Source organism: Ranitomeya imitator, chromosome 6, assembly GCF_032444005.1.
Source record: "Ranitomeya imitator isolate aRanImi1 chromosome 6, aRanImi1.pri, whole genome shotgun sequence".
Taxonomy (NCBI): Eukaryota; Metazoa; Chordata; class Amphibia; order Anura; family Dendrobatidae; genus Ranitomeya; species Ranitomeya imitator.
The window spans coordinates 341,639,281-341,666,660 of NC_091287.1; the positions used below are offsets into that span (position 1 = coordinate 341,639,281).

At 44.7% G+C, this 27,380-nt stretch overlaps 1 protein-coding gene across 3 annotated transcripts in view; it reads right to left on the reverse strand.

Annotated features, from left to right (window-relative positions):
- Positions 1-2,251: 2,251 nt before the first annotated feature.
- Positions 2,252-27,380, reverse strand: part of LOC138642636 (glyoxylate/hydroxypyruvate reductase B-like) — a 54,063-nt gene continuing 28,934 nt past the window's right edge. The window contains exons 4-6 of one of the 3 annotated variants that reach the window (XM_069730914.1): positions 21,739-21,914; positions 21,368-21,464; positions 2,252-2,724 (exon numbers count right to left, since the gene is read on the reverse strand). In XM_069730914.1, the coding sequence (XP_069587015.1) occupies positions 2,568-2,724; positions 21,368-21,464; positions 21,739-21,914 (430 nt within the window). In that variant the 3' untranslated portion in view covers positions 2,252-2,567. Of the gene's footprint in view, positions 2,725-7,413; positions 9,738-21,367; positions 21,465-21,738; positions 21,915-27,380 lie in introns of those variants that run through there. The other 2 variants (XM_069730916.1, XM_069730915.1) reach the window with 2 other exon arrangements.

The following is a 27,380-nucleotide window of genomic DNA, read 5'->3' on the forward strand; positions in this document are numbered from 1 at the left end:
TGTCCATATCTACACCTGTGTCCTGAACCACCCAAAGGTTAAGGGGAAAAGAAAGACAAAATACACTGCAAAGAAAAAAAAATGGTCTCAGAACTTCTCTTATCCCTCTATTGAGATGCATTAATACTTTGGGCCAGCTGTACTGTTATGGACCTGGTGGTTAGGAGCACCAGGAACGACCTGATGGTTAAACTCACACAAGACAAGCTCTGGGAAGTGGGAACTCTGCTGACCGCAACCCCTAATCCTATCACACAACTAGAAATAGCTGTGGAGCGTACCTCTTCACAGCCTAAGAGCTAACTAGCCCTAGAAATAGAAAATAAAGCCTACCTTGCCTCAGAGAAATTCCCCAAAGGAAAAGGCAGCCCCCCACATATATTGACTGTGAGTAAAGATGAAAGTCACAAACACAGAAATGAAACAGGTTTCAGCAAAGAGAGGCCCGACTTACTAAACAGACTGAGGATAGGAAAGGTATCTTTGCGGTCAGCACAAAAAACTACAAAAAGACCACGCAGAGTGTGCAAAAAGACCTCCGCACCGACTCACGGTGCGGAGGTGCCACTCTGCATCCCAGAGCTTCCAGCTAGCAAAACAAAATCATGATAGCAAGCTGGACCAGAAAACAATGAACAAATAATAACTAGCAGGGACTTAGCTTCTGCTGGAGTAGACAGGGCACCAGAAAGATCCAAGAGCGAACTGAACCAGTACAAGAACATTGACAGCTGGCATGGAGTAACGATCTGAGTGGAGTTAAATAGAGCAGCCAGCCAACGAATAAACTCCGTCACCTGTGGAAGGAACCTCAGAAGCAGCAGCACCACTCACAGCCACCAGAGGGAGTCCATGGACAGAACTCGCCGAAGTACCATTCATGACCACATGAGGGAGTTCGATAACAGAATTCACAACAGATGCCTCTGTATAAAGAGACTCAGAGACAGAGAGATGGAGAGACAGCCAGAAAGATTCTGCCAAGACATCCATGCATTCAAATGACCAGAGATAGGACACAGCCATTTTATATCATGGCTCCATCATGAGGGACATGGATCTATCATTCTACAGGAAACAACCTAGGGGTTTTCGGTCCCTGTTGGAAGAATACAGATCTGCTCCATTGACCAACGCTGAACCATGGATTCGTTTGAGAGGCCAGGTTGTGACTCTCAGATTAACTGGCCTTGTACCTCAATTGACTGTCATCTTCCTATGCTTATCGTTACCTACTCTATGTGTGCATGTCACAGATGGAGTAACAGACCTTGGAAGATGAAGCCAGGTTGTGATCCTCGGGTCAATTATACCTTGTATGAACTCAAAGGACGGTTATCTTCCTACGCTCGTCGTTACCTCCTCTCTGTGTGCGTGCCACAGGTGGGATAGCGACCTTGGAAGATCTGAAGTCAAAGAGATAGCAGAAGGGTGAGACTCTGTACTGTGCACAATCTTGGGTACTGTGCTGGGACTGTTCTATGTGTTATTTGCATGTTTTGTGGTTCAATATAGCATCGTCACACTGTTTTACCCTCACTCTGTGTTATTTAAGTAGTTTCACACCCACGTTGAAGGGAGAGCGGGCATTTGATGGGATGATCCCTGGTCCATGCGGTTTCGGCTAGCGGACCCGGGAATCCTAGGGACCACCTGTGTCTCCACAGCCGATCAAACTTTTTTATTTTTGAATGACTGTAATGTCTTCTCTGGTACTATCTACTTCCTCTAGTGTAAATGGTTACACTTAACTAACTCTAGACCCAGATAATAACTGGGACAGAAATTCCAGGCAAACAGTGAATTATCTTAGAGGAATGTAATTGGGGATAGAATCTTTGGAAGACAATTTCTGGACTATCTCCCATTATTTCCCCAGGCTCTAATGCTTATGTCATTATGTGCGTCATTCCATCTTGTATTTTAATGATGGTTCCAAATAAGTGACCTGCGCTGCCCCGCTCTACACCTGGCACCCACGTCGATCAGCTGTACCCAGCAACAGCCAGTAGTGATCAGTTGTGCAGCGAAACACCCCAGCTCCATGAACTCTGTAGTGGTCGCAGTGGATCCACCTCTATTCATTTCAAAAGGGGCAGAGGTGCAGGTTGAAGAAGCTGTGCTCGCCAACTTTGCAACTGATTACATCCAGCCGCCACCGACATTGGGAAAAGCCAATTGGTGGCTGTGCGCAGTGTTGCAACCCCACCAATCGATATTGATGAGCTAGCCTAAGGATAGGCCACCAACATAACATTTCGGATAACCCTTTTATTTATGCGAAAGTTCATTATAAATGTCACATCATCTAAATGAAAAAAACAAAAATATGAATGTTTTATTTTTATGTAAAAATATCACAAGAAATGTATTGTCTGGGCTACATATTAATGCTTTCAACCATACAACTTTCATTTTGAGGTAACGGATTGGAGTGTAGAAGATCAATTCTAACTAAGAGGAATATGTGAATGAAATCAGCAAGATATTAAAAGTGTGTATGTTGACATATGTTGTGTTCACAATATTTTTGTAATATAATGATGCATATAAGAGATCTTTAAATGTTAGTTCTCAGTAACTTCATAGGAAACAGGAAGGTTGTTTATAGCATCGATCATACTTTGTACCATATGCTCCATCATTAACCATCTGGATTGGAAGGTTGCGCTCCCCATGTGGGGTGTTACAATAGCATTTCTGAGGTTTAGAAGTGGGTGATTTCTAGAAGGAATGCAAAGGAAACAAATTAAAAAACAAGCTGACAAAATCTAAAAAGATCTCCAGTAGAAACTAAAAAAAACTTTGTTGACAAGGGGAATTTTATCAGACTTTTCATTTGTGGCAGTCACTACCATAGCGTGACTATATACTTTACTCAGCGTTTATTTTGTGCTTCAAAGTTTCTTTCTTAGTTAATATGTCAAGTGATCATTTTGTGCTGTGCTAGTAACTTTACAGTACTTTTCGAGTTTTGTCAGTTGTGCCATAGATAGAAAAGAGCTGCATACAAGGCTATTATTCCCTTCAAAACCATATACCGTAGTATGTCTGTGAAAGGCCTGTGCTTACATGTGGCTCGGTTGTGCTATACTTCTGGCACCATGGCTCCTTTGGCTGAGTCGTGATGAGAGGGGCATGGTATGAGACCACTATGGCCGTCACAAAGAGCGGCAGCACCATTGGAGGCTCAACACTAAACACCAGGGAACCACTAAATGAGTACTGTATGTTTTCATTTTTTTTACTACAACCCCAATTCCAAAAAACTTGAGATGCTGTTTAAAATGTAACTAAACAAGAATGCAATGATTTGGAAATCTCTTATAGCAATATTTTGTAATGGTCTGTAAATATGTGGGAAGTGAGATCAATTGCTGGAGTTTTGGGGAGAGGACAGTTGTCCCATTTTTCCGTGATGTGGGATTTTTTCTGCTTAATCTTTTTCTTCTATTCTGGATTTTTCATTTCATAATGCGGCAAATGCTTTCTGCTGGTGTAAGGTCTGGACTGCAGGAGGTCAAATCATCAGCCCAACTCTTCTTTTGGAAGGCGTGTTGTGAAGGCTGTAGTATTTGGCTTAGCATTGTCTTGCTGAGACATAAAAGGCCTTTCCTGGAATAGACGCTATCTGGATATGAGTATATGTTGTTCTAAAACAGGGGTGGGGAATCCTTTTTCTGCCAAGGGCCATTTGGATATTTATACCATCCTTTGCGGGCCGCACAAACTCCGCCCACCAAGTACATCCTGACTCTGGCACTGGTTTCAGGACGTAATCTTTCATTGCATGCCCTTCAGTGTTCAGTAGTGAACACTGCGTGTGTGCTAACAGAGCAAGAAGAAATTAATGAGCTTGTGGCAATCAAAATACAGCTCCTTTCCTATGAATGCGGGCCCTGAGAATCTTGAGAATCTGCTCGGGGGCCTGATAAAAGGTCATCGAGGGCCATAAATGGCCCTGGGGCCCGAGGTTCCCCAACCCTGTTCTAAAACCTCTATATAATGTTTAGCATTGTTGCTGCATTTCAAGATGTGTACTCTATCCATGTCATAGACCCATACAATCAGACATGCAGGCTTTAGAACTGTGCACAGATAACAAGCTGGATGGTCCCTCTCCACTTGAGTTCCATAGGACATGGTGTTCGTGGTTTCCATAAAGAATTTAAAATTTTGATTCTTCTGACCACAGAACAGTTTTCCCTTTTGCTTCAGTCAATTTTAAATCAGCTTTGGCCCAGAGAAGACAGCAATGTTTCTGGGTTATGTTGATATTGGGCTTCTGCTTAACAAGATTCTGAGACTCTGCCTCTCTAGCATGCTCTTTTAATAACCAGTCGTGTTGAAAATTAACTGTCCAGCTGTTTTTCACCATTTGTAACCATTTACTTTTCCAGCATTTTGTTTACTCAAATTATTTAAGATGTGTTGCTGCCATCAATTTCTAAATGACTAGGACAACCACTTCCTAAAGTAAATGTTCGGCCCCGCTAAAATAATAAAGCCTATACTCGCCTTCTGTGCCAGCTCCATTCCAGCGGTGTCGGCACTCGCGCTCCTGGTTCTGTGATGCGGTGGAATGACACGTGATACTCGGCGGCCAATCAGTGCTGGCGTCACTGGCTCTGCCCTCAGCAAACTGATCATGAAGAGGAAGTCTGGGATGAGCTGGAGCCCAGACTTCCTCTTCATGTTCAGTTCGTATGAAGGAGGAGACAGTGTCGCCAGCGCTGATTGGGTGCCGGCGTCACATGTAAGGCCCAGGGAGAGCAAGTTCTGACACTGCGGGAATGGCTCCAGCACAGGAGGCGAGTATAGGCTTTTATTATTTTATCTTGGCTGAACATTTAGTTGAAGAAAGGGTTGTCCTAGTAGTGGACACCCCCTTTAATTTTTTCAAATTAAATGTTAAAATGCCTAACTTTCACCTTCGGATCTGTGTTCCAGGTTGTGTTGTGAATAAAATATAGTTAGAAGAGATTTCCAATTTATTGCATTCTTTACATTTTACATAGAGGTCCAACTTTTTTGGAATTGGGGTTGTAAATTGCCAGCTATTTAAAACATTTCATATGTCAGATAACCATTCTATTAAACCGTGTTAACACTGCAAAAGTTCAATAAGCAAATCAAGTAAAACATTGACTTATACTGTAAAACATAATGAAAAACAGAAAAGATGCCAGCACATTAAAAAAAATCTCTTTTATTCAGCCTTCATTTGCAGTTCACAAAGCCTTCAGTATTGCCTACTGTTAATAATTGACATCGATACAGATCTTAATGTAAAATGAGGGTTTATTCACTACGCAAGGTTATAAAATACTTATTATTTTTTAATTCATGTCACATATATACCATATTTTCTGGTGTATAAGATGACTGGGCGTATAAGACGACCCCCAACTTTTCCATATAAAATATGGAGTTTGGGATATACTCACCGTATAAGACGGGGGTCATCTTATACGCCCAGTCGTCTTATACGGCGTGTGCGGTGCGAATGGTTCCCAGGGTCTGGGGGAGAGGAGACTCTCCTTCAGGCTCTGGGATCAATATTCATGTAAAAAAAAAGAATAAAAATAAAAAATATGGATATACTTACCCTCCGACTGCCCCGGCTCTCAGCGGTGCAAGCTGCGGCCTCCGTTCCTAAGGATGCATTGAGCGAAGGACCTGAGATGACATCGTGGTCCCGCGACCGTGACGTCATCTCCGGCCTTCGCGCAATGGATCCTTGGGAACGGAGGCCACCACCGCTGAGAGCTGGGGGCCGTCGGAGGGTAAGTATATCCAGATTTTTTATTTTTATTCTTTTTTTTTTTTTACATGAATATGGATCCCAGGGCCTGAAGGAGAGTCTCCTCTCCTCCAGACCCTGGGAACCATCCAGGACAGCTCCCTGCACATGCCGTCCCCGGTGTATAAGACGACCCCCAACATTTGAGACGATTTTAAGGGGTTAAAAAGTCATCTTATACGCTGGAAAACACGGTACTTAAAGCAGTTAGTAATACAGCATTAGAAAAAGATAGATGCTTACCTCCACACCTGTCCACAGGTTGGGTGTGGTGCACAAGATTAGAAAAAAAATAGTTCCCTGTCCCTAGTCTTATACTTATCTGCCTCTATCTTCAGTTCTTCCTCGTGCCACTCTAGTCCCTTGCTGCCATCTTGTAATTGCGGCTGGTAAGTATAAAAGACTAGGGATAGGGAACTTTGATTAGTAGCACCACCCCAACACTGCAATAAAAAAACCCACACACTGGAGTGGTGATTTAAGCGAAAACAAATGCCCAAGTCAGTAGTTGCATATAGAACCTAGAGCATAAGAAGTGAACACTACGAATCCTTGAAAAGTAATATTCATTGAGTATACAAATATATATCTAATATGTGTAAAGTTAACAGCACAGGTGTCTCACAACAGAGGGACACAATCTAGACCTGCTCACAAAATGTATGACATATATACCATAACTAGATGGTGGCCCGATTCGAACGCATCGGGTATTTTAGAATATGCATGTCCACGTAGTATATTGCCCAGCCACGTAGTATATTGCCCAGCCACGTAGTATATTGCCCAGCCACGTAGTATATTGCACAGCGATGGAGTATACAGCACAGAGCCATGTAGTATACAGACTTAAAATAAAAATTAAACATATACTCACCCTCCGTTGAAGTCCTGGCCCTGTGTTCGGTGCACACGGCAGCTTCCGGTCATAGGGTTGGTAAGGGCGCAAGACCTGTGATGACGTTGCTGTCACATGACCGTGACATCATGGCAGGTCTTTCTCGCAGGGACTGTGATGACATCGCGGTCACATGACCATGACGTCATGGCAGGTCCTTGTCACATACCATCCTTGCCACCGGTACCTGCCGCTTGCATGGAGCGGTTACCGGAGCGTCGCGAGGAGTGGGAAAGGCGCCGGAATGTGAGTATATGATGATTTTTTATTTTTTTAATTATTTTTAACATTAGATCTTTTTACTATTGAGGCTGCATAGGCAACATCAATAGTAAAAAAGTTGGTCACACAGGGTTAATAGCAGCGTTAATGGAGTGCGTTACACTGCGGCATAACACGGTTTATTAGCGCTGCCATTAACCCTGTGTGAGCGCTGACTGGAGGGGAGTACGGAGCGGGCACTGACTGCGGGGAGGAAGGAGTGGCCATGTTGCCGCCGGACTGTGCCCGTCGCTGATTGGTCATGGCAATGGTCGTGGGCGTTTTGCCACGACCAATCAGCGACTTGGATTCCATGACAGACAGAGGCCGCGACCAATGAATATCCGGGACAGACAGAAAGACGGAGGTGACCCTTAAAACAATTATATAGTAGATACTAGGTAGGAAATGTGGATTAAATCCACGCTGTTGTAATAATAAGGTTCCAGTTGATAGTAGAATTAAACAGTGGTTTATTCGTGGTTTATTCAACGCTTTTCAAGGCTCTAATGGCCCCTTTTTCAGGAATACCAAATATAACATACAGAGACAGTGTGCTTACAATGTTTAAATACATGCAGGGTTCTAAAAACGGCGCCAAACAATCAAATGACGTATAATGTCAAAGTTCATAGTTGACAGACTGTTAACAAATCTTTATCAGCACAGAATTTATCATACGTATTGAAGATTACTCCCTAAATCACAAATCCATTTTTATTTACAGGATCTTGAGATAAAAAGAAAAAATAGGAAATGAATAAAAAAAGATAAATTTACTTGAGCTTAAATTTTTTATTGAGAACCTGCGAAGCAGTACGTTCAAGCAACAGAGTCGGCTGCGTAAAGCTCAGGCTACTGAGCCAAACAGTGGATCTCCTAAGGACGTACATGGCGAAAGACACTTTTTTGTTAGGTTGAAATACCACCTAGTGCTATTATTAAAATAATCTTTTTATTAAATTTTTGACATTTTATTAAATAATTAAAAATAAATTGTGTGTATTGATTTTTATTTTTTATTTTATTATTGATTTCCCTATATTATTGGTTCTCTAACTAAAGGATTGTGCTGTCTAGCTGCCTTTTCTTTCTCTGCAGCTACGAACGGAATAAGTCCCCCTCCCTTTCTCCTTGATAGGAATAACATTGTTTTTTGGATTTTACTCTAAAATTGATTAATTTTATGTACATAAAAATGACAATTAATCAATACCCCCGATTTATTTTTAATTATTTAATAAAATAAAAAAAAACAAACATTTAATAAAAAGAATATTTTAATAATAGCTCTAGGTAGTATTTCAACCTAACAAAAAAAGTGTCTTTCACCAAATACGTCCTTAGGAGATCCACTGTTTGGCTCAGTAGCCTGAGCTTTACGCAGCCGACTATGTTGCTTGAACGTACTGCTTCGCAGGTTCTCAATAAAAAATTTTTGGCAGTGCGGATTTAATCCACATTTCCAACCTAGTATATTGGTTGATATGGTCGGTGACCGGCCTGTGGACCTGCGGCAGCCGAAATCTTTGCAAGCTTGTATCCAGTATCACCAGGTGAACGACTTTCTTGGTGATTCCTTTATCTGTTTTGTGGGATAAGACCCTATTTGCGCTTTGTGTCTCCCCTTTTCTTTCAAGTACTAGATATAGTATAATATTACATGTTGGGGACTGGTATAAGCAATCCACACCACATCTTATGCAGTTCAAAGAACTAGTACTTGTGTCTGAAGTATAAACCCATGATAGTCTTAGAAATAGAGATACTACCTTGTAACAGTAGTACCAGCATCACAAGTGTGGGACAGGTCCAGTATCCTTCCACTCTTGATGCGCGTTTCATCCAGCTTCTTCAGGGGACATGTCATGGTTATACTTCGGACACTCGTACAAGTTCTTTCACTAATCCCCATCTTGTTATAATTAGGCTAAATGTGTCTTACATTTTATAAGCAGGTCTGTGTTGTGTCTCTCAGTTGTGAGGCACCTGTGATTTCACTTTACATACAGTATATTCTATACAGTATATTTTTTGTAGACTCAGATTTTCGTGTCTAGTTTACCGAGCAAAATCTTGCTGACAAGTTTGCTTTAAGGATTCCGAGTGTTCACTACTTCTGTTCTCGGTTCTAAGTGCAACTATTGACCTGAGCATTTGGTTTCATTAAGTATTCTGCGGTGCAATCCAGTACATGTGACAAGAACAATATAGAACAGGACATTTTTTGTTGATGCCGTAGTTTTAAGTCCATAGAATAGATTTATGGTTATAAAGAAAGCACAAATGCACATTAGAAATTGAGAAACTTAGTAATGGAAACCTCTATATACTTATGGTGTAGAGATATATCACTGATGTAAAATTAGGGAGTTGGGACTAAAAAAAAAAACAACACACATATAAAAATATTTTCAGAAATGTACTAACTTTTATGAAAAAAAAGTTAAAGATTTAACATTGATCTCTATGTGAAGCCTTCTACTACATACAAGTTGCTTTGCTAGGTTGATGGGCAGAAAGGTTTAGTGTCTGTTCACACACTGCATATACGTATTCAATGGCAAATGCAGTATAAATAGAGGACAATATAAATCGTCAAAACTACACAAGTTGAGTTAGCAGGCGATAACTTCATTGAACACTGGGAGACCACTAATAGAATCCATCATACTTTGAACCATATCTTCCATCATAAGGCGCAGAGTGCCACGGGTTGCAGTCCCCATGTGGGGCGCTAAAACAACATTGCTCATTTTAAGCAAAGGGTGATCTCTGGGGAAAAAGGTGAATTTAATTATACACACAATTCTCCAATCAGAAGAAACTTTTTAGAGATGACCAATGAAGATTTTTTTAAAATAAGTATTAAAAGAAATACTAAAACATACGAGCATAAGTAATTCATACATTTTCCAAAAGTGAAGTGACCCAGCTAACAGCAGGTGTTAATCTTCTGGCTAAGGATAACCATGGCACCTTCCAATAATCCTTGGCATCATATAAAGCAAGAGCTATGAGATCTCACAACTTTGACTAAAGCAGCGCTAAAAACCATCTCCGGCAGCTTATAATACATTTATATGAAAAAGTTTGGGCACCCCTATTAATCTTAAGCTTAATGTTTTATAAAAAAAATTCCAAGAAAAACACTTGCTTCCCACAGTAAAATTTGGTGGAGGTTCCATCATGGTTTGGGGCTGTGTGGCCAATGCCGGCACCGGGAATCTTGTTAAAGTTGAGCGACGCATGGATTCCTCTCAGTATCAGCAGATTCTTTACAATAATGTTCATGAATCAGTGACAAAGTTGAAGTTACGCAGGGGATGGATCTTTCAGCAAGACAATGATCCAAAACACCGCTCCAAATCTACTCAGGCATTCATGCAGAGGAACAATTACACTGTTCTGGAATGGCCATCCCAGTCCCCAGACCTGAATATCATTGAACATCTGTGGGATCATTTGAAGAGGGCTGTCCATGCTCGGCGACCATCAAACTTAACTGAACTGGAATTGTTTTGTAAAGAGGAATGGTCAAAAATACCTTCATCCAGGATCCAGGAACTCATTAAAAGCTACAGGAAGCGACTAGAAGCTGTTATTTTTGCAAAAGGAGGATCTACTAAATATTAATGTCACTTTTCTGGTGGGGTGCCCATAATTATGCACCTGTCAAATTTTGTTTGAATGCAGATTGCACATTTTCTGTTAGTACAATAAACGTCATTTCAAGGCAGAAACATTACTGTGTCCAGCAGTTATTAGATATATGAAACTGAAATAGCTGTTGCAAAAAAAAACAACTATTTTTATAAAACATTGAGCTTAAGATTAATAGGGGTGCCCAAACTTTTTCATATAACTGTATCATAGTCGTGGGATGGTCATGGTATGTAATAGATAGGTGCTAGGGCATGCCTGGATTCTCATTCCTGAAAGTAATGTACAAGTTCATAGACACCAAACATGTCTAGGTTCTTTTTTATCTAAGTGGTGAAAAAAAATTCCAAACTTTGTTAAAAAAAAATACAATTGCGCCATTTTCCAATACCTGTAGCTTCTCCACTTCTCGTGATCTCTAGTTGGGTGAAGGCTTATTTTTTGCATGCCGAGCTGACATTTTTAATGATACAATTTTGGTGCAGACACGATCTTTTGATTGCCCGTTATTGCATTTTAATGCAGTGTCACGGCGACTAAATAAACGTAATTCTTTCGGTTTGACTTTTTTCTCGCTACGCCGTTTAGCAATCAGGTTAATCTTTTTTATTGTTAGATCGGGCAATGCCAAATATGTGTTGGTTTGATTTTATTTTTATTGTTTTATTTTGAATGGGGCGAAAGGGGGGTGATTTGAACTTTTATATTTTTTTTATATTTTTTAAAACTTTTTTTTTTTTTTTTTTTTACTTTTGGCATGCTTCAATAGTCTCCATAGGAGACTAGAAGCTGCCACAACCCAATCGGCTCTGCTACACAGAGGCGATTTTCAGATCTCCTCTATATAGCAGATTTACTCACTTGCTATGAGCGCCGACCACTGGGTGGGGCTCACGGCAAGCCGGCACTGACAACCATAGAGTTCTCCAGGTGCCATGTCAGCACACTGGTGACCCGTGATCACGTGACGATGGTCATCATTGTGCGTATTACCGGCATGATTGCCGGAAGCGCGATTTAAATGCCGCTGTCAGAGTTTGACAGCGGCATTTAGCTGGTCAATAGCCGCGGGTGGATCTCGATTCTCAGGAAGTGGGAAATACAACAGCTGACCATATGGACTGCCTAGCATACAGAAGCCTTCAACACCTCATGCTCCACGCTGTCTTCAGCAGAAGCCTTAGGCTGGGGTCACACTTGCGAATGTGATGTGAGAAACTCGCAAGAGTCGCTCGCATCAATACTTGCAGTGCTGCCGGCACTCAGGACCGGAGCGTGCGGCTGCATGTATTTCTATGCAGCCGCACATTCCAGTCCTGAGTGCTGGCTGCAGTGCCAGGTATTGATGCACGAGTTTCTCGCATCACACTCACAAGTGTGACCCCGGCCTTGGAGTGAATCTAGCGGAACTTGGCAGAGTTGTGGCAGCCTTGTAGGCCTGGGATTTCTAGGCTTGATGATTGGCTGTACTTGTGCAATGAGTGATAACTCCCTTCCACAATGACTGTTACACTGGTTCCCACAATCATGGATCACTTTTATTTGGAAATGGGTGTAATAGCATAGTCCATCAATGATCACAAAGCGAGAATCAGAAAGCCTGAAAACTTTCTTTACCAAAATAACTTGTGGTCTTTCCTGATGAAGAAGTCTTTTATTATATACGTGTAGAATAAACCACTATCCATTTGACAATGTGGGATATGCATCTCATCATTGATCAGCAAGCGCGGAAATCATCCAAAAACCTCTCTTTTCTTTCATGGATATCGTTTGGTCATTTACTGACCCTTGGATCTGCTGCAGCTGATATGCTGTATTACATGCTTTATAGATACTCATAAAAGGCCAGTGTAATTTTGATTTTATTTATTCAGGCCCAAAGGAGGAAGCGATTGTGTGGAATAAGGAAGATCTGAGCCACCCGTGGTGTCGAGGATGATGCCCAGAAAGACCATGAATTGGGATTGCTTCTGGTGATTGATGACCCAAATGATAAGCTCCAGGAAATCCAAGGTGATTTAGAGACTGTACATGGCTTTTACCCAAAAGACTATAGTGCAAAATTCCACACTATTCACCCAAGTATGCAATTAAAGTTTCATTGATAAGTTAACATAGAAAGAACGGACAACATTTTGGTCTGTCCCAGACCTTGCTTATGGCCTTGGTCATGACCTCTGTCCTATGCTTCATAGCAGATACAGGGGTTGACTATATTTGCTTTGAAAAGGTGTCCATCTTCTTATCCAGGAGGTTACTGAGAAATGTTGCATTAGAAAGAGGTTAGGTGGTGCCCTTTAAAAAATGAGTGACCTGAGGATCCTCAAAAAATGAAACAAGTGATACAAAACCTCTTAAAGGAATGTGTGCACCTTGTCTAGGAATTTTCACTCTTTTGCAAGGAGAATATCAAAGTTTTTGTGTTTGCGAAAAACAACTTTCTGTCCGTGGTGCTAACAGAAGGAAACCACCACTTTGAAAGAATAGGTAAACTCATCATTAACTTGAAGGCTGTCCCTCACTTCCGACATGAGGTCCTGCATGGCCAAAGCCAGTTTAGTATCGTACTTGAACTCAGCATTTTAGTCAGAGGTGTCTGTTACAGAACCCCCCAGCATCAAGAATGTTATGCAGTATATGTATGTATAATAGTTTCCATGTGAAATGCATCAGTCCACAGGCTGCGCCCCTGGACAAGATATTCTCTTTCTGACCTCCCCCCACCTTTGTAATTCCCACAGTAAATAGCGGCAGGCTCCGGCCCCCTGCGGCTAATGTAATGTATGTCTGGCCAGCTGTTTTCCTATTGGCCTGTCCTGTGTATCTGTGTTATATATTCTATGTGCTGAAAATAAAGTGTGTTCTTTCAGACTGGAAATACGTGGGGTAGCAGTCAGCTTTTATATGCTCTCACGTAACCAAGGAATTCCAGCCAGCATCCTTCATTCAGAATCCAGCAAAAGCAGCGTGGACCTCCTGAAACACGGGGTGGTACTGAAAGAGGTACCCCAGCTTGTTAGACCCCGTTACACTGGTGGCAGACAGCGGGATCTGATACCCCTTCTACAGGATGAAAGGAATGAATGGAAGACAACTACCAGAAGTTAAAGAGGACTACATTAAAAGATCTGGTGGAAGCCCAAGGGTTAATCGCCAGCAACAAAACAAAAGCGGATTTGATAGCAGCCATCATGGAACACGACAGTGCAGCGCCCCCCAATGTGAACGTGGACGAGACTGAATTCCAGAGGGAGGTAAAGAACAGACTGGCGTTCTATGGCCCAAACCCTGCAGTAGAGATCATACGAGAGGTGATGGCTGATGTGCGTACTGATCTGAAGGAAAAGATGGCCGAGTGGACCAGGATAAAGCTGGCCAAGATGGAGATGGCAGAGCGGAGAGAGGAGAGTCAGCGAGTAGGGGGAGCTCTGGCTTCCGCCCAGGTACCTTCAACAGTAAGCCACAAAAAGATCCAGTATAATGCCTTCCGATAGTTGGGGGAGGCAGAGGAAGACATTGATGGCTTTCTGCAGGACTTTGAGCGGCAGTGTGCCCTTCATCAAGTGAAGCCGGAGGAACGGGTTCAGATTCTGGCCAGCAAGCTGACAGGCCAGGCAGCGGACGCCTATCGCACCCGACCTGATGAGGACTGTATGGACTATGAGCGGATCAAAAAAGTGATCTTGGCCCGGCATGCGCTGACACCAGAGGCATACCGCCAAAAGTTCAGCGGACTTATAAAACGAGTAACCGATACCCACGCTGAATGGGCCTGTAAATTACGGCGGTCACTGCTACAGTGGGTACAAGGGAGCCAAGCAACCACTAAGGAGGACATCCTCCAGCTCTTCTTGTTAGAACGATTCTTTAATGGACTAAACCCCGAGACACAGGAATGGCTTCGGGACAGGCGGCCAATGACTCTTGAGGAAGCCGCTCGTCTGGCCGATGAACATCATGACGCCAGGAGGCCTTAGTTGTCAGGATCAAAGATGGTCACTAGGGGTCCGCCCATGGACCTGGAGGGCACCAAACCACCGAAGATTGTAGGGGGACCAGCTAGAAACCCGGCCTACCACAGTTCCCCTGGGGCGCGATGCCACACCTGCTATCAGCTGGGCCACCTGCAAAGACAATGTCCCAACCGGACTCAGCATACCCAGTTGCCAAAGGCGGGAACAGCTACCTTCCGCCAGGCCGTTGTACACTGCTACCAAGGCGAAGCTGACCCGGCATTGGGGGCTACAACTAACCAAGGGGTGGAAGACATGGAGGAAGTGCTGCATGAAGTAGACCTCGTGCAGGCAGCCCGGGCAGATAATCGACAACAGCATCGACAGGTCGTGTGGGTTAATGGGAAACGCATGCAGGGACTAAGAGATTCCGGAGCAACTTTGACCCTTGTGAAGCCTCATCTCGTCCGGGACCAAGAGAAGACGGACCGGACAGTGGCAGTCCGTGTAGCAGGGGGAGCCATACATCAACTGCCCACTGCCAGGATTCACCTGAACTGGGGAGTTGGGGATGGCCTTGTTGAGGTCGGCTTGATGGAGGATTTGCCTGCAGACGTTTTGCTGGGAAATGACTTGGGGCCCATGTTGTCTGCCTTCTCGGTTGCCCCTCTGGCTGAGACATATCCTGTGACCACCTGGAGGCAAGCTCGAGCTGCGGAGGCGGAATCACACTCAGAAGAGGCCCAGGTAAGACATCCCAGCCCTACACTTATTCCCATAGCCAGACACATTTCTTGGGCCACCCCAGATGAATTTAAGAGGGAGTTACTTGAGGATCCTTCATTGGAGAAATATCGTGGGAAGGCACAGGAGGGGAGAGGGGTACTGGAAGGGGATCAGTTTATATGGAAGCAGGGACTCCTCTACCGGATCACAGAGCAGCACCACATAGGGACGAGCCCCACTATAAAATGACAGCTGGTAGTTCCCAAGAAGTATAGGCAGGAGTTACTGCGAATCTCTCATGACATACCCTTGGCCGGGCACTTCAGCGTCAGTCGCACCAGGCATCGTCTGACACAAAACTTCTTTTGGCCGGGGGTAACCTATGATGTTCGTCAATACTGCCAGACCTGTGACAGTTGCCAGCGCATTGGCAAGAGGGGAGATCGATGCAAGGCCAAATTATGCCCCCTCCCCATTGTGGAGGAACCATTTAGCCGAGTAGCGGTCGATCTGATAGGGCCGTTAGCCAAACCCAGTCCGTCAGGGAAAAGGTATATATTGACAGTGGTAGATTATGCCACACGGTATCCAGAGGCGGTTGCGTTACCTAACATACTGGCAGAGACGGTGGCGGCTGCCTTGCTCCAGGTTTTCTCACGGGTTGGATTTCCCCGGGAGATTATCTCATACCAGGGTACCCAGTTTACAGCAGAGGTGACCAACCAACTGTGGAAGCTGTGCGGCGTAAAGTCCATTAGAAGCGCCCCGTACCACCCGCAAACCAATGGGTTGTGTGAACGCTTTAACGGGACGTTAAAACAACTCATTGGGGCTTTTACCAGGACCTACAGGGACTGGGAGAAATTCTTGCCTCACCTCCTGTTTGCCTATCGAGAGGTGCCCCAAGAATCCTCGGGGTTCTCCCCATTCGAACTGGTATACGGGAGACGGGTAAGGGGACCCCTAGACTTAGTGCTAGAACACTGGGAAGGGGAGGGCACCATAGAAGGGGTACCTATTGTACCCTATGTGCTGGAATTCCGGGACCGCCTACAGGAGCTGACCCAGGCTGTACGTGGGAACATGCAGGTGGCCCAGCGGCACCAGCGCATATGGTACGATCGGAGGGCCAGAAAGCGCACCTTGGAAATAGGGCAGAAGGTCCTGGTGTTAGAGCCCACTAGGCAGAACAAGTTCCAAGCTGCATGGCAGGGGCCCTACCAGGTAGTGGAGAAAATAGCCGACACCACCTATAATGTCGCCGATTGTGACGACCCCAGGGTTATCCGCATATTCCACGTGAATATGCTGAAGCCCTATCGGGAGCGCCCTGAAGAAGTAGTGGCCATCTGTGCACCTGAAGCAGAGGATTTAGCCGGACTTCCCTTGCCTGATGTCTTAGGGGAGAGGACTCAGTCTAAAACATGGGACCAGGTACACTGGGGTGAAGACTTAGGTCCCAAGGAGAGATGTTGTGAATTCTGTTGTCAAGCTCCCTCCTGTGGTCATGAATGGTACTTCGGCTGGTTCTGTCCATGGGCTTCCTCTGGTGGTGGTGAGTGGGGCTGCGGCTTCTGAGGTTCCTTCCACAGGTGACGAGGTTAATTCGTTAGCTGGCTGCTCTATTTAACTCCACCTAGACCATTGCTCCATGCCACCTGTCAATGTTCCAGTATTGGTCTAGTTCACTCCTGGATCGTTCTTGTGACCTGTCTTCCCAGCAGAAGCTAAGATCCTGCTTGTTTTTCTCTGGTTTGCTATTTTTCTGTCCAGCTTGCTATTTTGATTGTTGTCTTGCTTGCTGGAAGCGCTGGGACGCAGAGGGAGCGCCTTCGCACCGTGAGTCGGTGCGGAGGGTCTTTTTGCGCCCTCTGCGTGGTCTTTTTGTAGTTTTTTGTGCTGACCGCAAAGCTACCTTTCCTATCCTCTGTCTGTTCAGTAAGTCGGGCCTCACTTTGCTAAATCTATTTCATCTCTGTGTTTGTAATTTTCATCTTTACTCACAGTCATTATATGTGGGGGGCTGCCTTTTCCTTTGGGGAATTTCTCTGAGGCAAGGTAGGCTTTATTTTTCTATCTTTAGGGCTAGCTAGTTCCTTAGGCTGTGACGAGGCGCCTAGGGAGCGTCAGGAGCGCTCCACGGCTATTTCTAGTGTGTGTGATAGGTTTAGGGATTGCGGTCAGCAGAGTTCCCACGTCTCAGAGCTCGTCCTATATTATCAGTAACTATCAGGTCATTCCGTGTGCTCTTAACCACCAGGTCCATTATTGTCCTGACCACCAGGTCACAACAGAGAGACAGCAGGCGGAGGAGTTGTTGAGGCAGCGACAGAGGATGTTTTCGGGGAAACCCGGGTACACTCACCTGGCACTTCACAAGGTTGAGACCCAGGATCAGACCCCCCTTCGACAACCCCCCTTCCACGTCCCTGAGTCTGTACAAGAAGGGATGCAACAAGAGATACAAGAGGTGTTGCGTTTAGGGGTCATTGAAGAGTCAGATAGTCCCTGGGCATCCCCGTAGTGTTAGTGCCCAAGAAGGATGGGACTACACGGTTTTGTGTAGACTATTGTAAGCTCAATGAGAAAACAGTGACGGATGCGTATCCCATGCCGCGTGTGGATGACTTGTTAGACCGGCTGGCAGGGGCAAAGTATTTGACCACCATCGATCTATGCAAAGGCTACTGGCAGATTCCCCTTAGTCCTGATGCTATTCCCAAGTCGGCATTTGTCACCCCGTTTGGCTTATTCCAGTTTCGAGCTATGCCATTCGGGATGAAGACTGCCCCGGCGACCTTCCAAAGGCTGGCTGACCGGCTTCTGGATGGTCTCCAGGACTATGCGTGTGCCTACCTGGATGACATAGCCATCTACAGCGCGACATGGGAAGAGCATCTAAATCACCTAGAGACAGTATTGGACAGGATCCACAAGGCCGGAATCACCCTGAACCCAAACAAGTGTCACGTGGGCAAAGCAGAGGTTCAGTATTTAGGGCATTGGGTGGGAAGTGGTAAACAGAGACCAGAACCAGCCAAGATTGAGGCCATAGCCAAATGGCTCACCCCACGCACTAAAACCCAGGTCATGGCGTTTCTAGGGACAGCGGGGTATTACAGGAAATTCGTTCCCAATTACAGCAGCGTAGCCAAGCCCCTCACTGATCTGGTCCGTAAGAACCAACCCCGCCAGGTAACCTGGACCCCAGAGTGTGAGGAAGCCTTCTGCCAGCTAAAGGACGCCCTCACCAATACCCTTGTATTGGCCGCACCCAATCCAAATAAACGTTTCCTGGTCCACACAGACGCTTCTATGTTTGGATTGGGGGCAGTACTGAGCCAAGTCGGGCCGGACGGCCAAGAACACCCGGTAGCTTACCTGAGTCGGAAACTACTGCCCCGTGAAGTGAGCTATGCGGCCATCGAGAAGGAGTGCCTGGCAATAGTATGGGCACTCAAAAAGTTGCAACCATATTTGTATGGACGACAGTTTTCCCTCCTAACGGACCATAATCCCCTAGTCTGGCTTAATCGGGTCTCCGGAGACAACGCCAGATTACTGCGGTGGCGTTTAGCCCTACATCCTCTGGACTTCACCATCCACTACAGACCCGGCAAACAAAATGGTAACGCCGATGGACTAAGTCGACAAACGGAACTCGTACCAACCCCATAAACTTCGGTCATCCCCAAACCGATCCGTTAAGGATCAGACTGTGTATGCCGATCGCGTCGCTGAAAAGGGGAGCCGTGTTACAGAACCCCCCAGCACCAAGAATGTTATGCAGTATATGTATGTATAATAGTTTCCATGTAAAATGCATCAGTCCACAGGCTGCGCCCCTGGACAAGATATTCTCTTTCTGACCTCCCACCACAGTAAATAGCGGCAGGCTCCGGCCCCCTGCGGCTATTGTAATGTATGTCTGGCCAGCTGTTTTCCTATTGGCCTGTCCTGTGTATCTGTGTTATATATTCTGTGTGCTGAAAATAAAGTGTGTTCTTTTAGACTGGAAATACGTGGGGTAGCAGTCAGCTTTTATATGCTCTCACGTAACCAAGGAATTCCAGCCAGCATCCTTCATTCAGAATCCAGCAAAAGCAGCGTGGACCTCCTGAAACACGGGGTGGTACTGAAAGAGGTATCCCAGCTTGTTAGACCCCGTTACAGTGTCCATTGAGGGTTGAAATTTGGCAGGGGGAGAAGTAATCTCATCCACATTGGTGCTAGAGACATTCTAATGTTCTAGAGATGTTAAAGAAGGCATGTGGGAAGAGACCCTACATTGCTTCTGAGAGCATCTTCAAGGAAGAGAGGAAGGCTCCTCAAGATGCTTATCAAAAGGGGTTGAGGCACTTTATAAGGTGAGAATAAAGGCTGCTTAGAAGAGAGCTAAAATTATCCAAATGGTACATAACATAGTTAGTAAGGCCGAAAAAAGACATTTGTCCATCCAGTTCCAGTTCAAGAATGTGTAAGGAGCCATGTAACTAGGTCCCTCAAGAGGTTGGTTACAGGGCAGCATCTGGATCTTTGTACTGGTGAGTTCTGGAGGCTTGTGGAGTGCAAGATAGCCATGACAGGAAAATATGTAGAAAAGAGAAGATGTAGCCAAGAGAAGATGCATCCATTTACAGCAATGAGGCCAGGTGCTATTGGTCAAGAGAAACACCTGAAAAAAAAAAACCTCCTGCAAATGAAAATAACAAGAAAACCACTGACTAGAAGAAGAAAACCTATCCTCCAACCTCCCAGGGGAAGAAGCAAGGGTCAGGTGAGGGATCAGGCCTATTAGGGGGCATTACATAAGTTGAACTGGGTTGTGGCCTAAATTAGTTGGGCTTGCCACTGATGTAAAGTCCTGGAGCAGAGGCCTGGGTGAGTAAAAGTACAGGGAGCAAGTAACTAATAATGAGAGGGGGGTCAAAAATGCTACCCAACAGCAGAGAAGGCCATTAAAAGTGTCAAAAAGCACAAGAAGCAGTAAAAAACTGCCCCATAGACAAAGGAGGAAAGAATTGGGGATATACAAGGAGGTTAAAGTGTTCCATGGGGCTCCCTAAAAGCAGAAGCTCTGAAAGCTGCGCCAAAGCGTCAGAAGAGATGGAAAATGGCCCCAGATGGGAATAGGCAACTGGCAGATATATGAGGAGAGGTTTTCCTACGAAATAAATGGAAAAGGGAAAAAATGGACTAGGGGAATTAAAAAGGAGTGACAACCCCTTTAAAGATGATGTGAACATGGACCCCTTGGAGAAGAGGAGCATGAGGGTAGGCTGGGAGGGGATTTCAATCACCTGCCTGATATCTTTGGACGCCCCTAAGGTCATCCTTTTGGTGGTCTTGCACGGGTGTTGCGTCACCAGAACTTCACACCAGTTGTGGGGAAAGAATGACCAGTGGAATATTGGCATTGGAAAATGAAAAGAAAGGTGGAGGACATCCATGCCGGCTATGAAAAAAATTTAAATTAGTAAAAAAGAAAGAAATGCAGCAGAACTGAAACATATTGTGTCTCTCTCAAATGAACACTAGGCTAAATGTGAAGTGGCAAGAGTCTGGGAAGAGGGAAAAGCCCACAAGTGTAAAGCCTCCTGGCAGCAGGGTGTATACCTATGGTCTTGTGTTCCCCAATGCAAAACCTAATTGTCCCAAAGTATTATAGACAAAATGCAGAGACTCCCAATGATCAGCAACAAAGACGCTGCATTCCTTACTGACGTGTCACAGCAACTTCATTATTTATTTGGACACCGCAATATCCATACAATTGTGACTGTGCCTGGTACTATAGCTGAATTCATTGCCCGAGCTGCAGTCTTTGAATGTGGGTGCACTAGAAAAACTGTGACGCTAATCATGGCGGACACAGGCAGAAAAGGGGCCCTGTGCAAGAGCAATATATGGGCCCTTTGCAGTCCAAGAGCTCATCCATAATGCACAATTCCACCTGCCTTGGAGGTTGAGGTGGGCCCTTTTACCTCTCGGCCACTGTGCGTCGGCACCAATGATATGTCAGCCCCTGATGTAACAAGCATAATATGACAAAGCCTTTACCTCGGCAGTGGTTCAGGATAAGTGACATCTAACGCAGCAGCTTTTATCTGACCTGTCTGTAAAGCTTCCACCAAAGCTTCTTGATCAACCACAAGTCCTAGAAGCAAAGACATTACATTACGATATTCTGCACCATAATAATTTATTAGCAACCATAGAAAAATAGGCAAAAGAAAAGTCGATGAAATTTGTTCAGTAACAATCTTGTTTTCTAGAACATTTGGACTGTGACTGATTTCTCCTCAATGAAATACTACTACAGCCTTTACCAAGGCTCATAAAAGCTACAATGTCCACAAGCATGATAATAATAATAATAATAATAATAATAATAATATGTATAACTATGGTATCTTTAATTGGATACACACCTCTGCTTATATTTATTAGTGTAGCTGAGGGTTTCATCACATGAAATTCATGTTTTCCAATGAGCTTTTCCGTTTCTGGACATAGGTTGACAACAAGCATTACATAATCAGACTGCCGCAGTAAGTCATCCAGTCGTGCACAGTAGGAGGCTCCCACGGATCTTTCCTCCTCTTGCCTGCAGGACATCAGTATAGATGAATACAGGACAGATGTAAGGCTCATGAAGACATGGCTCAATAAATGACAAACACAAATATCCTTCCAATTAGTACTTTCTCATGTTTTGATATTAATGCATTTTGCAAATAAACATGATTTTATGTTTGCTATGTTAAATGGATCTGTCTTTTCTGTGTAGGTGCACATTCAATTCACAAAAAAAAGTTACTGCCTAGGTGTCAATGAATTCCTGAATTTTCAGGTGGAACAACAGAGGAACAGCATAAGGCCCCTTCACATGTCCGTTTTTTTTATGTCCGTACTCAGTCTGTTTTATAAGTATCACAAATATGGACACACGAACACCCACTGTATTTAATGTCTGTGCGCACATGCCAGGTTTTTCACATGGACCGTAAGTCCATGTGAAAAACTCGCAAACATGTCCTTTTCTCTCGCACCACAGACAAAATGCATCCGTGTGTCATCAGTGTGGTCCCAGGCGCCAGATGCTGAATTGAACTCATCATTGCCGCCTAGTCTCCCTGCGATCAGCGAGACCAGGCAACACTCATGGGAGTTGGAGTCAACACCCGATGTGTGTGTGTATACCGTGTATTAACCCCTTAACCCCCTGGAGCTTTTTTCGGTTTTGTGTTTTCGTTTTTCATTCCCCTCCTTCCCAGAGCCATAACTTTTTTATTTTTCCGTCAATATGGCCATGTGAGGGCTTATTTTTTGCAGGACGAGTTGTACTTTTGAACATCATTGGTTTTACAATGTCGTGTACTAGAAAACGGGAAATAAATTCCAAGTGTGGTGAAATTGCAAAAAAAGTGCAATCCCACACTTGTTTTTTGCTTGGCTTTTTTGCTAAGTTCATTAAATGCTAGAACTGACCTACCATTATGATTCTCCAGGTCATTACGACTTCATAGACACCAAACATGTCTAGGTTCTTTTTTATCTAAGTGGTGAAAAAAAGTTCCAAACTTTGCTAAACAAATTACATAAATAAATTGAGCAATTTTCCAATACATGTAGCGTCTCCATTTTTCATCATCTGGGGTTGGATGCAAGCTTATTTTTTGCATGCCGAGCTGACGTTTTTAATTATACCATATTAGTGCAGATATGTTCTTTTGATCGCCCGTTATTGCATTTTAATGCGATGTCACGGCGACCAAAAAGTAGGAATTAGTCCTACCGGTAATGGTGTTTCCAGGAGTCTATCATGACTGCACCACCAGGAGGTTGTCCTTCTTATCCTTGATAGGGACAGGAACACAGAGAAGGTTAAATAGACCCTCCCCACCACCAACCTTCAGTGATTTTTCAAAGTACCACACCAGGATGGATGCAACACTATTTTATTGTTATAAAGGCACAGATGATTGGCCTCGGGGAGACCAAAACATCCAACACCGCGGAGACACCATCACGTGTTTCTCAACGCAGTGATTCCAGAACACTGCCCCCATCCCTTATGGGAAATATGCAGATGCATGTAAAGAAGCTGCGGAGACACCATCACGTGTTTCTCGACGCAAGCAGTGAATAGCCAGGCTTTTCCCCGGGAAGGAACAACCACGGGAAGGGCAGCATCCTATGAAGGAAAGCCACCTATGCCAAGCATGGTATTCATCCACAGACAGCTGTTTCGGGGTTTTTGCCCCTCATCAGTGTGGAGTAGGAATCTGGCTATTAGGAGCAGTGCCTAGTAAAAAGGCTATAAAGGCACAGATGATTGGCCTCGGGGAGACCAAAACATCCAACACCGCGGAGACACCATCACGTGTTTCTCAACGCAGTGATTCCAGAACACTGCCCCCATCCCTTATGGGAAATATGCAGATGCATGTAAAGAAGCTGCGGAGACACCATCACGTGTTTCTCGACGCAAGCAGTGAATAGCCAGGCCTTTCCCCGGGAAGGAACAACCACGATAAGGGCAGCATCCTATGAAGGAAAGCCACCTATGCCAAGCATGGTATCCATCCACAGACAGCTGTTTCGGGGTTTTTGCCCCTCATCAGTGTGGAGTAGGAATCTGGCTATTAGGAGCAGTGCCTAGTAAAAAGGCTATAAAGGCACAGATGATTGGCCTCGGGGAGACCAAAACATCCAACACCGCGGAGACACCATCACGTGTTTCTCAACGCAGTGATTCCAGAACACTGCCCCCATCCCTTATGGGAAATATGCAGATGCATGTAAAGAAGCTGCGGAGACACCATCACGTGTTTCTCGACGCAAGCAGTGAATAGCCAGGCCTATTTTATTGAACTTCCTCTCTACATATGTTCATATCACACATCAGACAGGAAATTCAAGGGAGGGTAAATAAGGGGTGCTGTCATGATGGACTCCTGGAAACACCATTACGGGTAGGACTAATTCCTATTTTCCAGGAAGTTCCTCCTGACAGCACCACCAGGAGAAATACAAAATACCATAACTCCTATTAGGGCAGGATTACAGCTTGGAGGACTTTCCTCCCAAAGACTGTCTGTTGATTTGACAGAATGTCTAGCTTGTAATGCCTGCAAAAGGTATTTAAGTTAGACCAAGTCACTGCCCGGCATATTTGGTCCATGGATGCACCAGAACTTTCTGCCCACGAAGCTGAGATTGCTCTCAGCGAGTGAGCCCTAAGGTTTTCTAGTGGAGTCTTTCCCGCCGAGAGATATGCTGCGCAAATGGTAGACTTTATCCATCTGGCTAGCTAGCTTTCTTCCCTCTGTTCCTCCCGGCCATCTGGACAAAGAGATTTGACTCCATTCTCCTGCACACTGTGAGTTTTAGATATTGCAGCACTGTCCTTTTTACGTCCAAGGAGTGAAGAGAACGTTCCTTCTCGTTGTTGTAGTTCTGACAGAAAGTGGGTAACACGATCTCTTGGTTTCTGTGAAAGTCAGTAACTACCTTGGGAAGAAATACAGGATCCAATTTTAAGATAATACAGTCCTCCTGGATTTCTAAATATGGGTCTCTTATGGAAAGGGCCTGGATCTCGCCTGTCCACCTTGTCAAATTTATTGCAACTAGCAAGACTGCTTCGAATGTTATGGACCTTAGGTTTGCTTGGCCTAGATGTTCGTATGGGTCTTTCCGTAGTTTGTTTAGAACTAAGCTGAGGTCCCAGCCCAGGGCTGAAATCTGTACCTTTAATGTACTAGGCCTCAGACCCCTATCGAAGCATGCTTGAAGGAAATTTAGGATCTGAGGAATATTTGGACCCTGAGTGATGGATACAGGACTTGTGCTTTGTGAGCAGAATTTCTTCACCGGCTTCCTGCTTTTTTGCATGGTTGAGATGACTGGTTCTGACAGACCTTTTGACCCCAGGATCTCCTTTTTAGGATCCACGCTGACAGCTGTAGCATCTCTAGATTCTGATGAACCAGCGGCCCCTGCACCAGTAGGTCCCATCTTGGGCCAGTATGGGACTATCAAGATTACCAACGTGTAACTCTCCTGTATCTTCCACAGAACTCTGGGTATCAGAGCAAGTGGTGGAAAGGGAGCTCCATATCCCAGCTCTGTGCCATGGTGTCTACCCCTGTTGGATTGTATCTTGGATTTAACAAGAAAAATTCTTTTGTCTTTGTATTCCTCCTTGAGGCAAATAAGTCTATTTGTGGTGTACCCCAGTGCCGGGTTATCCGAACAAAGACGTCTTCGTGTAGAGTGCCATTCCAAGAATTGAACCCTTTCCCTGCTGAGAAAGTCTGCTATCTGATTTTTGAGCCTTTCAGATGTACTGCTGTGATGGATTTTACCGTGAGCTCTGCCCAGGAAAATATTGTCTCTGCTAAGTCCTGTAAGTGACGGTGCCGCAAACCTCCCTGATGTAGAAGGAAGGATACCGTGGTCGAGTTGTCCGAGAAGACCCTGATGTGGCATTGGTCTAACTCTCCTTGACATCTTCTCAGTGTTTCCCAAACTGCTCTGAGTTCCCTGTGGTTTGAGGAACTGTTGCGTACAGATGTGGGCCATGTTCCCTGAAGGTAACGTCCTTCTATGTGAGCACACCAGCAGCTGAGGCTTGCGTCCATAGTGACATTTATGCATGGGAACATCTTCTACGGCCTTCCTTCCCTGAGGTTTGATATGCTGGTCCACCATGCCAGAGACTGTTTTAAATCTACGGATAGTAACATCCTGTTGTCCAACAAAGCCTTCTTGCCATCCCATACTGAAAGGACCTCCTGTTGTAGGATCCTTAAATAGAACTGACTCCATTGGACGCTGGGAATACATGAAGCACTTTGACCAAAAAGCCTCATGGCTTTCCTGATGGATATGTACTTTTGTTTTATTAGCGCCTGAACCTCTCGCGTGATTCTGTTGTTTTTGCACTGGAAGAAATGAGTACTCCTGTTTGGAGTCTAGACGGACCCCAAGAAACGCTTTCTTCCTTTCTGGTCTGAGACTTGATTTTTTCAAATTTATTACCCACCCCAGATTCTGCAGGAGTGATGTGGTTCCTGTTAGAGACTCCTCCATCTGTTGTGGTGAGTCTGCCACCAACAGAAGGTTTTCAAGGTACGGAACGATGAGAATGTTCTTTTCTCTCAAGAAGGCCATAACTTCTGCCATGAGCTTTGTGAATATACGTGGAGCAGAGGCGAGACCGAATGACAGGCACCGGAACTGGAAATGATGTATTTTCCCCTGGTCTTTTATCGCAAATCTGAGGTACTTCTGATGTGAGGCATGGATGGGTACATGGTAATAAGCATTTTTTAGATCAAGCGTGCTCATTACTGAGTCCTTCCTTATTAATGGTATGATCTGAGAGACTTCATTTTGAAATGCCTGTAAGCTACCCACTGATTTAATGGTTTTAAGTTTATTATCGTACAGTATTCCCCTCCTGTTTTTTTTAATAGAAAACAGACTGGAATAATGTCCATGGAAATGTTGGGGACAGGGCACCTCAACTATGACCTGCAGTTCCATAAGCTCTTGTATATTCTTTAGAAGCCTTTGATGGACCGCTGGAGACTTGGTATGTGTTAGGCAGTATCTTTTGGGAGGTAGCTGAGTGAATTCTATCCTGTACCCCTGAGCAACTGTCTGCAGGATCCATGGATTCTGTGTGATCTCCTGCCAACCCTTCAGGAAGTACTGCAGCCTTCCCCCGATACCTTTGGTGTCATTGTCTGCCTGGTCTTGATGCCTGGTCTCAAAAGGAGCCACTACCCCTGCCACCTTTAGGGTAGCTCCATCTGCTGGACTTCCCCTTTCTTGTATAGTCCTGTCTAGGGTGGGAGTGAGTCCTCCGAAAGGACAGCATCTTCCTTGGTTTTTCTTTGGGAAATCTCTTCTTTTTATGCAATGCTTTCTCAAACAACTCTTCTAAAACTGGCCCGAATACGTGTAGGCCTGAGAAAGGAATTGAGCAATTCTTTGACTGGGTATCCCACGTCCAAGATTTTAGCCACAGGGCCCTCCTTGCTGCATTTGATAGCGCATT